The 12439-nt window shown below is 37.6% G+C and overlaps 2 protein-coding genes across 10 annotated transcripts in view; both read right to left on the reverse strand.

Moving 5' to 3' along the window:
* Positions 1 to 2358, reverse strand: part of LOC145901518 (uncharacterized) — an 82331-nt gene extending 79973 nt beyond the window's left edge. For all 9 annotated transcript variants that reach the window (XR_014402538.1, XR_014402537.1, XM_082989230.1 and 6 more), the window contains exons 1-5: positions 2116 to 2358; positions 1832 to 1906; positions 1537 to 1617; positions 1205 to 1264; positions 898 to 972 (exon numbers count right to left, since the gene is read on the reverse strand). Coding sequence is in view for 7 of the 9 variants with exons in the window: in XM_082989230.1 (XP_082845356.1) it covers positions 898 to 972; positions 1205 to 1264; positions 1537 to 1617; positions 1832 to 1906; positions 2116 to 2314 (490 nt within the window). In the remaining 2 variants the exon portion in view is untranslated. The remainder of the gene's footprint in view (positions 1 to 897; positions 973 to 1204; positions 1265 to 1536; positions 1618 to 1831; positions 1907 to 2115) is intronic.
* A 4209-nt stretch (positions 2359 to 6567) lies between these two features.
* On the reverse strand, positions 6568 to 10037 carry LOC145903494 (uncharacterized). The gene is made up of 7 exons (XM_082991579.1): positions 9793 to 10037; positions 9495 to 9584; positions 8925 to 9002; positions 8266 to 8430; positions 7968 to 8057; positions 7398 to 7475; positions 6568 to 6978 (listed from the first exon to the last, which is right to left on the reverse strand). The coding sequence occupies exons 1-7, from the start codon at positions 9989 to 9991 to the stop codon at positions 6926 to 6928; spliced, it is 753 nt and encodes a 250-aa protein (XP_082847705.1). The 5' UTR covers positions 9992 to 10037; the 3' UTR covers positions 6568 to 6925.
* Positions 10038 to 12439: the final 2402 nt, after the last annotated feature.

Consider the following 12439-nt stretch of genomic DNA (forward strand, 5'->3'; position numbering starts at 1 on the left):
CGGCTCTGGTCGATGTTGATATTGTTTCCGGCTGTGTTAAAAGTTGCATTTCCGCTCATCTTGCAACCTTTAAAAACGGTTTGAGCAGAAGACATAGTGTATCCAATCCCTATAATTCATAAACGATTTTACTTCTGCGTATACAATTCAGTTTTATTCGGCTTTCTCAACAAAAATCAAATACCTTTAAACCGTGAAACAGTTTAACTGTTCTGCAAAATTAAACTTTCAGCCTCAGGTTAACCCCGGCAAAACAAATCGTATTGGCAACATGCTGGCAGCGAGCACTGTTTGTACATAAAAATACCATGCAAAGTAGTAGGGGGGATTTCTGCGTGTTAAAATGACCATGGCGCCTTGTTCGACTACGTATTGCAATTTTAATTGTCGCTATGGCACTTTAATTTGGATGTCTGTGTAATTGCAGAATCGGTAATACTATACGCCGAGCATGGTGTTTTAGACAACACGGTTTATCGAAACAAACGCGCTGTGAACAGCAGAGGTGGTAATTTTTTCAACGCAGAGAGTTGCATCATTATTGTATCCATCGAACTGGGTCAAGATTGTGATACAGTTAGACAGCGATTTTGTTTGAGGAAGCCAAACTCTGTGGCCTTAACCGTTAACAAACCAAAAGGACTATTTGTTTGTTTTATGACGCAATCTATTTTCTTATTATGATGCATTTGTTTCGTGGACTCAATTGATCCTAGCGACAATTCTGCATCCAACTTTTACTGGGCCCATCCAGTGCATTCAGTTATTAGTTGTCGCTGATGTTGAGCGCAGTATATATTGTTCTAAACGTTTACCTTGTCCTTGCTTAACAACATACTTTTGAATCTATACGTGTTGCAACGATATAATTTTAACCAGACGCGATGATGCTCGTACCTGTAGTGTGAGCTTTGTCTGAACTAGTCTCAGAGACAGGATTATTTTCAGGTTGATCACCATCTGTATTTTCTCCTATGAGAGAAAAATAAATGTTTTTTTTCTACCAAAAAAATCTGCAGTAATATAAATTAGATATAAGGACTAATTCGGAAAAGAAAAATATTTGAAAGTGACCACAGACTTTTGTTTAGTATTATCATATCAGCGGTCAGTGAGCTGTTACCTTGCATAAATATGTCAACGCAATAACTTTTTGACGCATTAACTAGCACATGCAAATAATGAGACCAAGCAATCGTCTTACTTATTTCATCTTCAGTTTCTTGCCTGTTTTCTTGTGGCCTTCGCGTAGTTGATGGAACACCTGTTGTATAGAACCTATATTAGACACAAGTGGATCCAATAATGAAAATACAATGACAATTACCGTGGTGTCACAGGCCACGCAAAATAAAGTACTGCATATTTTTTAGTTCCTTTTGGTCAAGATAAATACTTTTTCCACAGATGAGAATACAACGAGCCATGATAGATTTGTAAGGTGATGAGGATAATAATTACATACACAGGAGACAGGCAACATTGGGCTTTCATCATGTTAGCTGTGCAAGCCAGGCGGAAGAAGGAAATACGTACCTTGTTCAGGTTTAGCCTTCTGCTGATCAGGTTTAGCCTTCTGCTGACTTTTATTTGCATCTTCGCTAAGTGGTAGCTGTCCTATACCCAAACAAACAAATTATACGTTGACTCACATATGTTCTATACGTCTATGCATCGACAATTCCTAAAAAAACATTTCAGGCTATGACGTTAAAAAACTAGGTTTACTTCGACACCGAAGTTTCATAATTTTATCATATGAATATTATTTGACGTCACCTGGTTTGAAATCCTGGTTATCCTGGCCATATTACAAGTAATAAACTCTAACCTTTGTTATTTTTCTGATCATCTGGCTTGCCTGATTGCTGTTGTCCTGATTGCTGTTGCCCTGATTGGTGCTGGCCTACAGAAAAAAAAAGAAAGAACAAGTTGTGTGTTGTCAAGGTAACAGATAGCATATTTAAATCTATCTTTAATAACATTGTGTGCAACTCCCAAGTACAATTCGCTGATTTGTATAGAGTACAGCAGCAACATAATTTTTTATTAATTTTGATGAAATTTACAAACGTGAACTCTAGCCGATTGTTATAAATATAAGGGAAAACTTACCCTGATTTACTGTCCCATTGTCACCAATGATTGCAGCGTTAACAGGGCTTTGGAAATTGTTCTTAGAGCCACCAAATACGTCGCCAGTGTGTTGTGTGTCACGTCTACCTGTTTTAGATTCGTCGATGTACATATCCCGCTGTGCGCTGCGTACCTTCACCTCGCCTTGAAACGTGCTGTTATTAAACGTAGTAGACATTGTGTGACAAATCAATGTTCAAGCCGATCTAAGCTGTTGATCACAATCACTTTCAACAAAAAATAAAAATAAAAGCGATTAACCCTGCATATCCCAGTTACGTACATATTGCAATGCTGACAACGATTGAAACCCTGCAAACTTAAACCATGTAATAACTTCCCTGAGATTTAGACCTCCTGTCTTTGTCAAGTAAACCCAAATATGACTAGATCTGTTGAATGCCTTTTTCGTGCTGCTTCGAGTTCCTCTTTTTCTCATGACCCATGACAACTTTGTGCCTTTCTACTCTCAAGTTTCAAAATACAACTTTTACATTTTTGGTTTGTTGTTTGCACTGTAAAGTGGTTACATGCATTATTAAAGTAATATAAGCAGTGATCACAAATGTAAATTTTATGTTGATGTCTAAGTAAATTCGAAAATGTCAACCGGACCTTTAAATTCATACTTAGACCCACTTGTATGAGTCACAAGTGTGTTGTAACTCTGCAAATGAACCAAACTGCGATCAGTGGAGTTGCATAAAAAATTAGTAAATTAGCAAAACTCCTTTGCCTTAATTTTTTGCCATGTCTCACCTGTTGACCAACGCTTTAATACAGATACACTGGGGTACAACCAGCTGTACCCATGGCGCAAGAGCCACAGACCGAGACGAATACAAAACGGTTTTAAGTTGGGCAGACATGATGTTAAAGAATACGATCAAATCTATCGGTTCTCACTAACCTTCCACAATCAATAGAACAAAATCGTAAAACTATAACCCTGTAACCTTACTGATTACCAAATAAACGTGCAAAGCTAGCATCGACCAATTGTAATATTGTACTTGCAATGCTAGTAACAATAAACAACTTGTTAAATTACCTAATGTCTTTCGATCTGTGAGCTAAACAGAGCTTTGTTTCAAGCCACATCTGACAAAAGTTGCCCCACGTATGTCTTGTGAAACCCTGGTAATAGTTTTACGATTTGGTTTGAGTTCCTTTGTACCCGTGACGTCACCAACCAAAAATGTCCTCTCGACAACACTAAATACACTTTTAAAACTTCCATTTCTCGTTTTTGCATGTTGCTTATAACGGTACAGATCGGGTGACATGACAAAGGTTGATAATTAGAATAAAGGCAATGCGGAATATTTGTTGTAAATTGATCGTTACCACATGGCGATTAAGGCCAAACTTAGCGGTTAAACCACAGAGTAGTTGGGACTTTTAACCGGTATGCCTACTTTATAGTTATTGATTTAGCAAAACTGACCCCTTCCCAGCTAATTACTAAATTTCCTTAAAAAGAAGGCACCCAAGTTTCAACTTTTATCTCCAACTGCCTTTAGTTTTAAGCCTGCACACCTGACAAATGGACCCACGTATGGCTTGATTAATCCTGTCATGAGGTTTACGATTTGGTTCGAGTTCCTGTTTCACCGTGACGTCAGCAAGATACCAAGCAAGCTACCGTGACGTCAGCAAGCTAACAGCAGTAAGTGCGTCCTCGCTGTATTCAAAGCTCTAAAATCTCCTCACAACAACGATGAAACAATCGGTTGATAAAAGAAAGAATAATGATTGGATTTTAGGGCAAATTTAGCGATGCGACAAAAAAAACATTTCAATATACCTCACAACCAAGCAGTCTTAGAATGGTTTATATGAGCAGTGTAACGTTTGCGATGCCTGATTTATATGTGACGCCAACCAGGTAAATACGTCACTGGCAACGCCCACCTGAATGAATGACTCTCTTTTGTCAAACCCAGCTCTTACGAGGATTCCGAAGAATTGTAGTTTGACTACTCACTTTTACTGTAGTTTTTGAAAAGTCAGCATCGTCTGTGGCTGTCTTTAGCATTGCGCAAAGTGTGGTTATGGATGTCATTTACCAACTATCGTGATCAGTTACATTTCATGCATAACAAAATTATAAAACGCCTTTGCCTGATGGTTAATAAAGAGACACAGTCCACGTTTTCTGCACGCCTTATACAATGCCTTATACAACGCATGCGTTATACTGTCATGCGTAAAAGATATATGACAATTAAGGATCAATTACATACATTTTGCGAAGTAATAGTTCATGCGAAAGTAAGGTATCATCAGAACATGCGCCAACCTATATTTATTGCTGAGTCTAGAAATGGTTGGCTTTCTTGTCTGCCAATGAAATGAATTATGCCCGCTTGTGTTACTAAACTGTCTTTTCAGGGTTGTCAATGATGTGCCAATTTGTAAAATGAGTAACATGGAAATATCTGTGGAATTTTCATAACTTCTTGCAATAGTGTGACAGTTGTATTAGAACGCCTTGCTGGGATTTTGCAAGCTTTATGAAATCTGGTGACCAATACAAATATTGACTTTATAATGATTTCCTAAAGGAAAATGTAATGGAAACATTAAATATATGCGTGATGCCTTGAAATTCTTCTTGACGATTTAGAATGAAAGTAGACCGGGTACATATGTTACAACTAACTTAGCTTTCACGTTTAATTGGAACTTGCTGTTGCAGCTTTTGCTGTAGTGTATCCACATAAGCCATGGTGTACGAGTATTTTATTCCCAACAACAAATATATCAGGACATGTATTTAATGTAAAAGTGTTTCTTTATCCAGCTTTTCATACCTCGGTGGTGCAAACAATGTGTGCATATAAACGTATAATGTTCAAATATCTTGCCCCCCCCACGTCATTACATTTGGGCCTAATTACGTCGGATATTAAAAACTATCATTGCATGAGTGCATATACGTTAATGAAGCCGCCAAAATTAGCTTTAAAGGGGACGATTGAGTCCAAGTCGATTTATAACAGTTTGTTTTTGTTTTTCTGCTACCCTGCCTATTTACAGTTACTAGTTTTTGTTTGATGTTGACTATCTGCAACGACGGATTTGTTATAATGTAAATGTTCATTGGCGTTAAAGCGAAATACATTCAAACACACATTTAAATACACAAAATGCCATATTACTTCGGCGTCTTTATTTCACCTAAATCTAACGAGGAGATTTCAACGTATGTTTATACAAGGTTTACAACACAGCTTACCATAAATGGCCAGTATTTGTCGTTAGATTGTCAGCAAAAATCCATTCTGTTTGTGAGCGGAAGAAACTGCTGTTAATTGATTATCTAAACCTTTTGTGGCAAAACATATTTCATCATATGTTTATAAACATGGAGCAGATAGAAATCCCGTAGATTGCCAAATAGTGTTGGACGGGTGACTTACGACATTCATATCAAATTGTGCGTATTTGTACTGTGCGTAAACTATATTTATGCTCAACCTGTATTGTTTAAATTTTACCGCGTTAATGCGATTTGTTTAACTTAAGCAACATTAACATGGAACTCCCGTTATGGGGTTAACTGTAGGCAACGATATCAAATTTGGCAGGGACCCGGAAACCACTGCCCTCCTGTGGAACAACGTATACAACATATATTAGTTTTAGTGCAACCCATGGCGCGAAAGCCACAGACCAAGACGAATACAAAAGGGTTTTAAGTTACAGAGTACCTCAAGCTGAATCAATGGCCTTACGTTTTCTGGTAGAAAGAAACTTTGCATACAGTTGTATGAGTTATGAAAGTAAAACAGTCGGACTGTATAGCAGTGGTGTTGTATATGCCGACTATGGCAATACATTTTCTTGGACAAGATATGCAATTCCCATTTTTATGCTTCCCCAAACTTGCTTTAGACCGACAAGGTTGGGAGGCATTTTTTAGAAACCAACTGATATTTCCATAATCATTGCTGTACAAAGGTGCAAATACTGGCCACCTTGCAAGGGGTGAAGCGGTTGCTGAACAAATAGGGGAACAAGGATGAATCAACTGACTGAATATTTTTTGCTGTTATTACTGGTTGTTTCAGTTAGTCAAGTCACATTTGCTTTTTTTCGCAAACGTATTGGACGTGGTTTTTGGTAATTGTGGGGCAACAACGCACTGATAACATCTTCGGTGGTCTAAGTATAACTTTACTGTACTGTAGTGATCAAGCAACAGTCAATCAAGGTACGTTATGATAGACTAACGTTAGACAGTTATACCACAGGTCACTAACGCGTATAATGTTGACTATTTATCAATTTCACGTAAGGGGAACCGCCTGCACATTAGTGGTTATTTTTGTCAAACGCAATTAGACCCTGCAGCGTAATAAAGTATAAATCACCATCAATGTTGTCATTTTGGTAGAGAATAGGTGGATTGAAGCAAATGACCAGCAGTACACAGCAGTTTGTATTTCTTTATCACATATACGTAAGGTATAGAGACGCCATTTGAAAAAAAATCATGCCTTTGTTTGAACTTGTCGTAATATTCTTACATATGTACAGCGTACAAAATAACTTACTAAATTGGATTTTGTGGGTGGATGAAAATTAACTAACACAACAAACATAGTTATTGTGATTTATGAAACTACAGCAACTATTAGAAGGCAAAATGTCGATGCATCGTAGTTTTTGTGCTCACCTAAATGCCAACATAAGACACATATATACATTCGAAAAACCTTGTGCTAAATAAAATCAGTTACAGCATTATTGGAAGGTAGTGGGAAATCAACATCATCGATTATCACAGATCCAAATACTCTTTGTCTTCTGTTTTGGGTTGCATCGGTGGCGGATCTGAAACGACAAAATCAAAAACTGTAGAATTTTTGCACTGATTTGTAACAATACTACAGTAAAGTCAAGTTTTTTACTTGTGCACCATGACATTCGCATAGCCAGGGAGGGCCATGGCTATCAATATCTAAGATATGAAGATTTGTAAGTTTGGGCGTTGTCTAATTTGTGGCCGGTGTTTTCGGGATAATATTTTGCCACCAAGCTGACCAAAGTCGCATTGTTGGGCGATGTTTCCCACCGTAATATTTTACTAGCTTAAACCTGCACCCCATATATTTGTAGCCCCAACCAAAACCTTGGTCTGGCTACCACACTTCATCATCGGTGGTTTACCAAAAATGTATAAAAAAGGGATAAAATGTATATGCGAGCACTGGAATTTCACCTTGAGCGCAAAAATAAAAGGAAATACGTACCTTGTTTAACCGCTGCTGGTTGATCAGGTTCAGCCTTCTGCTGAACCTTGTTTGCATCTTCGTTAAGTGGTAGCTGTCCTAATACCCAAATAAACAAATTACACATGACTGACATATGTTATGCCTCTGTCTACCTAACAAAATGCGGTTGTTTTTTGCCAAATGTTTCTTGATTCCTTACTTAGTGTATTTAACCGGTTTTCAAATATCTACATATATTCAGCGGTAGCTTGTATTTAATTACCGTAGTGTCACAGGCCACGCAAAATAAAGTACTGCATATTTTTTAGTTCCTTTTGGTCAAGATAAATATTTTTTCCACAGATATGTGAATACAAAGAGCCATGATAGATTTGTAAGGTGATGAGGATAATAATTACATACATAGGAGACGGGCAACATTGGTCTTTTATCATGTTAGCTATATGCTTGGCAGGCACCTTTGTTTCGAGCTGTTTACAATGAGTTGTATTACGGGCTTAGGCAAGTGTGGCGAAATGTTTCGTTGTGAATATCATATTACAAGTAATCAACTCTAATCTTTCTTGTTTTTCTGATCATCTGGCTTACCTGATTGCTGTTGCCTTGATTGCTGTTGCCCTGATTGCTGTTGCCCTGATTGCTGTTGCCCTGATTGCTGTTGCCCTGATTGGTGCTGGCCTATAGAAATATAGGAAAGAACAAGTTGTGTTTTGTCAAGGTAACAGGTAGCATATTTAAATCTATCTTCAATAACATTGTGTGCAACTCCCAAGCACAATTCGCTGATTTGTAAAGAGTACAGCAGCATCATAATTTTTTATTAATTTTGATGAAATTTACAAACGTGAACTCTAGCCGATTGTTATAAATATAAGGGAAAACTTACCCTGATTTACTGTCCCATTGTCACCAATGATTGCAGCGTTAACAGTGCTTTGGAAGTTGTTCTTAGCGCCACCATATACGTCACCAGTGTGTTGTGCGTCACGTCTACCTGTTTTAGATTCGTCGATGTACATATCCCCCTTTGCGTCGTTTACCTTCACCTCGCCTTTAAAAGTGTTGTTAGTGAACGTAGTAGACATTGTGTGACAAATCAATGTTCAAGCCGATCTAAGCTGTTGATCAAAATCACTTTCAACAAAAAATAAAAATAAAAGCGATTTTTGCACTGATTTGTAACAATACTACAGTAAAGTCAAGTTTTTTTCTTGTGCAGCATGACATTGGCATAGCCAGGGAGGGCCATGGCTATCAATATCTAAGATATATAGATTTGTAAGTTTGGGCGTTGAGTAATGTCTAATTTGTGGCCGGTGTTTTCGGGATAATATTTTGCCACCAAGCTGACCAAAGTCGCTTTGTTGGGCAATGTTTCCCACCGCAATCTTTTACTAGCTTAAACCTGCACCCCATATATTTTCAGCCCCAACCAAAACCTTGGACTGCCTACCACACTTCATCATCGGTTGTTTACCAAAAATGTATACGTTATGCGAGCACTGGAACTTCACCTTGAACGCAAAAATAAAAGGAAATACGTACCTTGTTTAACCGCTGCTGGTTGATCAGGTTCAGCCTTCTGCTGAACCTTATTTGCATCTTCGTTAAGTGGTAGCTGTCCTAATACCCAAATAAACAAATTATACATGACTGACATATGTTATGCCTCTGTTTACCTTACAAAATGCAGTTGTTTTTTGCCAAATGTTTCTTGATTCCTTGCTTAGTGTATTTAACCGGTTTTCAAATATCTACATATATTCAGCGGTAGCTTGTATTTAATTACCGTAGTGTCACAGGCCACGCAAAATAAAGTACTGCATATTTTTTAGTTCCTTTTGGTCAATATAAATACTTTTTCCACAGATATGTGAATACAAAGAGCCATGATAGATTTGTAAGGTGATGAGGATAATAATTACATACATAGGAGACGGGCAACATTGGTATTTCATCATGTTAGCTATATGCTTGGCAGGCACCTTTATTTCGAGCTGTTTACAATGAGTTGTATTACGGGCTTAGGCAAGTGTGGCGAAGTGTTTCGTTGTGAATATCATATTACAAGTAATCAACTCTAATCTTTCTTGTTTTTCTGATCATCTGGCTTACCTGATTGCTGTTGCCTTGATTGCTGTTGCCCTGATTGCTGTTGCCCTGATTGCTGTTGCCCTGATTGCTGTTGCCCTGATTGGTGCTGGCCTATAGAAATATAGGAAAGAACAAGTTGTGTTTTGTCAAGGTAACAGGTAGCATATTTAAATCTATCTTCAATAACATTGTGTGCAACTCTCAAGCACAATTCGCTGATTTGTAAAGAGTACAGCAGCATCATAATTTTTTATTAATTTTGATGAAATTTACAAACGTGAACTCTAGCCGATTGTTATAAATATAAGGAGAAACTTACCCTGATATACTGTCCCATTGTCACCAACGATTGCAGCGTTAACAGGGCTATGGAAGTTGTTCTTAGCGCCACCATATACGTCGCCAATGTGTTGTGCGTCACGTCTACCTGTTTTAGATTCGTCGATGTACATATCCCCCTTTGCGTTGTTTACCTTCACCTCGCCTTTGAAAGTGTTGTTAGTGAACGTAGTAGACATTGTGTGACAAATCAATGTTCAAGCCGATCTAAGCTGTTGATCAAAATCACTTTCAACAAAAAATAAAAATAAAAGCAATTATCCCTACATATCCCAGTTACGTACATATTGCAATGCTGACAACGATTGAAACCCTGCAAACTTAAACCATGTAATAACTTTCCTGAGATTTAGACCTCCTCTCTTTGTCAAGTAAACCCAACAATGACTAGTTCTGTTGAATCCCTTTTTCGTGCTGCTTCGAGTTCCTCTTTTTCTCATGACCCGTTTGTGCCTTTCTACTCTCAAATTTCAAAATACAACTTTTACATTTTTGGTTTGTTGTTTGCACACTGTTAATGATTACATGCATTTTTAAAGTAATATAAGCAGTGATCACAAATGTAAATTTTTTATTGATGTCCAAGTAAATTCGAAAATGTCAACCGGACCTTTTAAATTCATACTTGGACCCATTTGTATGAGTCACCAGTGTGTTGTAATTCAGCAAATGAACCAAACTGCTATCAGTAGAGTTGCATAAAAATTTATTAAATCAGCAAAACTCCTTTTCCTTAATTTTTTACCATGTTAATGTGTTTTGTTTAACTTGAACAACAGCAATATGTGGTTCCCGTTTAACAGATTGGTTAACCGAAAACAATGATACGAAATTTAGTACCTTTGATGCAAATTTACAAGAACCCATAAAATAACCACACCCTCAACAAGCAGAAATAGAGCAACAAGCCAAACGCTGAAATTCGCATGTTGCAACACATAGAAATATTAACCTTATATTACCTTGTTGGTTATTGGGTGGTGTCGCCATTTTACCAGGTAGTAAAAAGTTACCAACAAAACATAACCCTGGAACCGCAGTACTGAATTTTTTGGTATGTTGGTAATGCTAAACACCCTGCAATTAAATCGAATGACTGGATCTCAGAGATAAAGCGACACCTGTTACCAAATGAGCCCTAAGAATGACTTGTTGTGTCGCACGAACATAGCATGGCATGTGGCTGTTTTGTTGTTTGATAAACAACCAACGTTAACGAAGAAAAAACAAATTCCAAGAGTTAAGGAATGTGTCAGGTTACTCAACTAACCCTTCATCAACAAAGCTTTTCGGTTGTTCTTGTGTCATGCCTGTAAAATTACAATAACTATTATATTTTGCACAAACTAACTTAAAGCCACACCAATTTCACCTTTTGTCTGCAACTACCTTTAGTTTTAAGTCTGCACACCTGACAAATCGCTCCACGTATGGCTTGATTATTCCTGTTATGAGTTTTACGTTTTGTTTCGAGTTCCTCTTTCACCGTGACGTAAGCAAGCTAGTAACAGCAGTGAGCGCGTCCTCGCTGTAATCTAGCTCTAAAATCTCCTCGCAACAACTCTGAATTAACCGCTTGATGCGACAAAGGTTGATCATTTTTACCTTTCTTAGTCAAAACAAAGAAGAAACGGTATTGTTTATTCCATTTACGGGTTTACTGGAAATTTAGCGATGCAACAAAACCTATTTTAATATATCTCACAACCAAACAGTCTTAAGAGGATTATATCAGCAATGTAACGTTTGCGAAGTTCAGTAAAGTTGAAAACAACTGTTATGTATTGTTTGTTGTGGTAACAACAACGCATCTGCGTCTCCATGTAAGCTGAAAAAAATTTTACACTCCAAAGAGGTTGTTTGTTTCTGTTCTGACGCGATGTTGGAACCAGTGGGCTTCTGTGCACCAACAAGGCAAATACGTCACAGGAATCGCCCACCTGAATAAATGTGGGGAGTCTGTTTTGTCAAACCCAGCTCTTACGTGGGTTACCAAATATTGATGCATTACTCACCTTTAAAGTGGTTTCCGTGTAGTCAGCATCCTCTGTGGGTGGCTTTTGCATTGCGAAAAGTGTGGATATGGATGTTATTTACCATCTATTGTGATCAGTTACATTTCATACATTACAAATTTATAAAATGCCTTTGCCTAATGGTTAATAAGGATACATAGTCCATGGGTTTTTGCATGCCTTACAATGCCTTATACAGGGCATGCCTTACAGCCTAGCGTTATAACTGTACCTGTTCCTGAGTTTCTTTATCTAAAAATGCCTGCCAATGAAATGTATGACGAAAATTAGGCATGGTTTTGTTATCACAAAACTTTTTATTTGACATCCTAATTGATTGTGTTGTAAAGTTTGACTAAAATTGGTAACAAATACTAAATAAATTAGATCTGTGGCAATTCAACTTACTGATTTCAATTAAGTAGTTCACTACTTTGACCAATTATGTCGCCTGCGTCACTAAACTGTTTTTCAGTGTTGTCGATTTGGTGGCAATTTGTAAAATGTGTAACACGGAAATATCGTTGGAATCGCTACGATGCGACAAAACCTATTTAATCTCACAACCAAACTGTCTTAAGATGGTTATATCAACAGTGTAGCGTTTGCGAA

The sequence above is a fragment of the Ascidia mentula genome, chromosome 5, assembly GCF_947561715.1.
Source record: "Ascidia mentula chromosome 5, kaAscMent1.1, whole genome shotgun sequence".
Classification (NCBI taxonomy): Eukaryota; Metazoa; Chordata; class Ascidiacea; order Phlebobranchia; family Ascidiidae; genus Ascidia; species Ascidia mentula.

What these genes read in the sequence shown, in the direction of transcription:
- LOC145903494 (XM_082991579.1), bottom strand. Translation starts at nt 9,991, where the DNA reads ATGTCTACTACGTTCACTAACAACACTTTCAAAGGCGAGGTGAAGGTA. An exon ending in ACCAGCAGCGGTTAAACAAG is followed by an intron (nt 8,431 to 8,924) that starts GTACGTATTTCC and finishes ACACTTTTAAAG; the next exon opens with GCGAGGTGAAGGTAAACGAC. An exon ending in ATCAAGGCAACAGCAATCAG is followed by an intron (nt 7,476 to 7,967) that starts GTAAGCCAGATG and finishes TTTGGGTATTAG; the next exon opens with GACAGCTACCACTTAACGAA.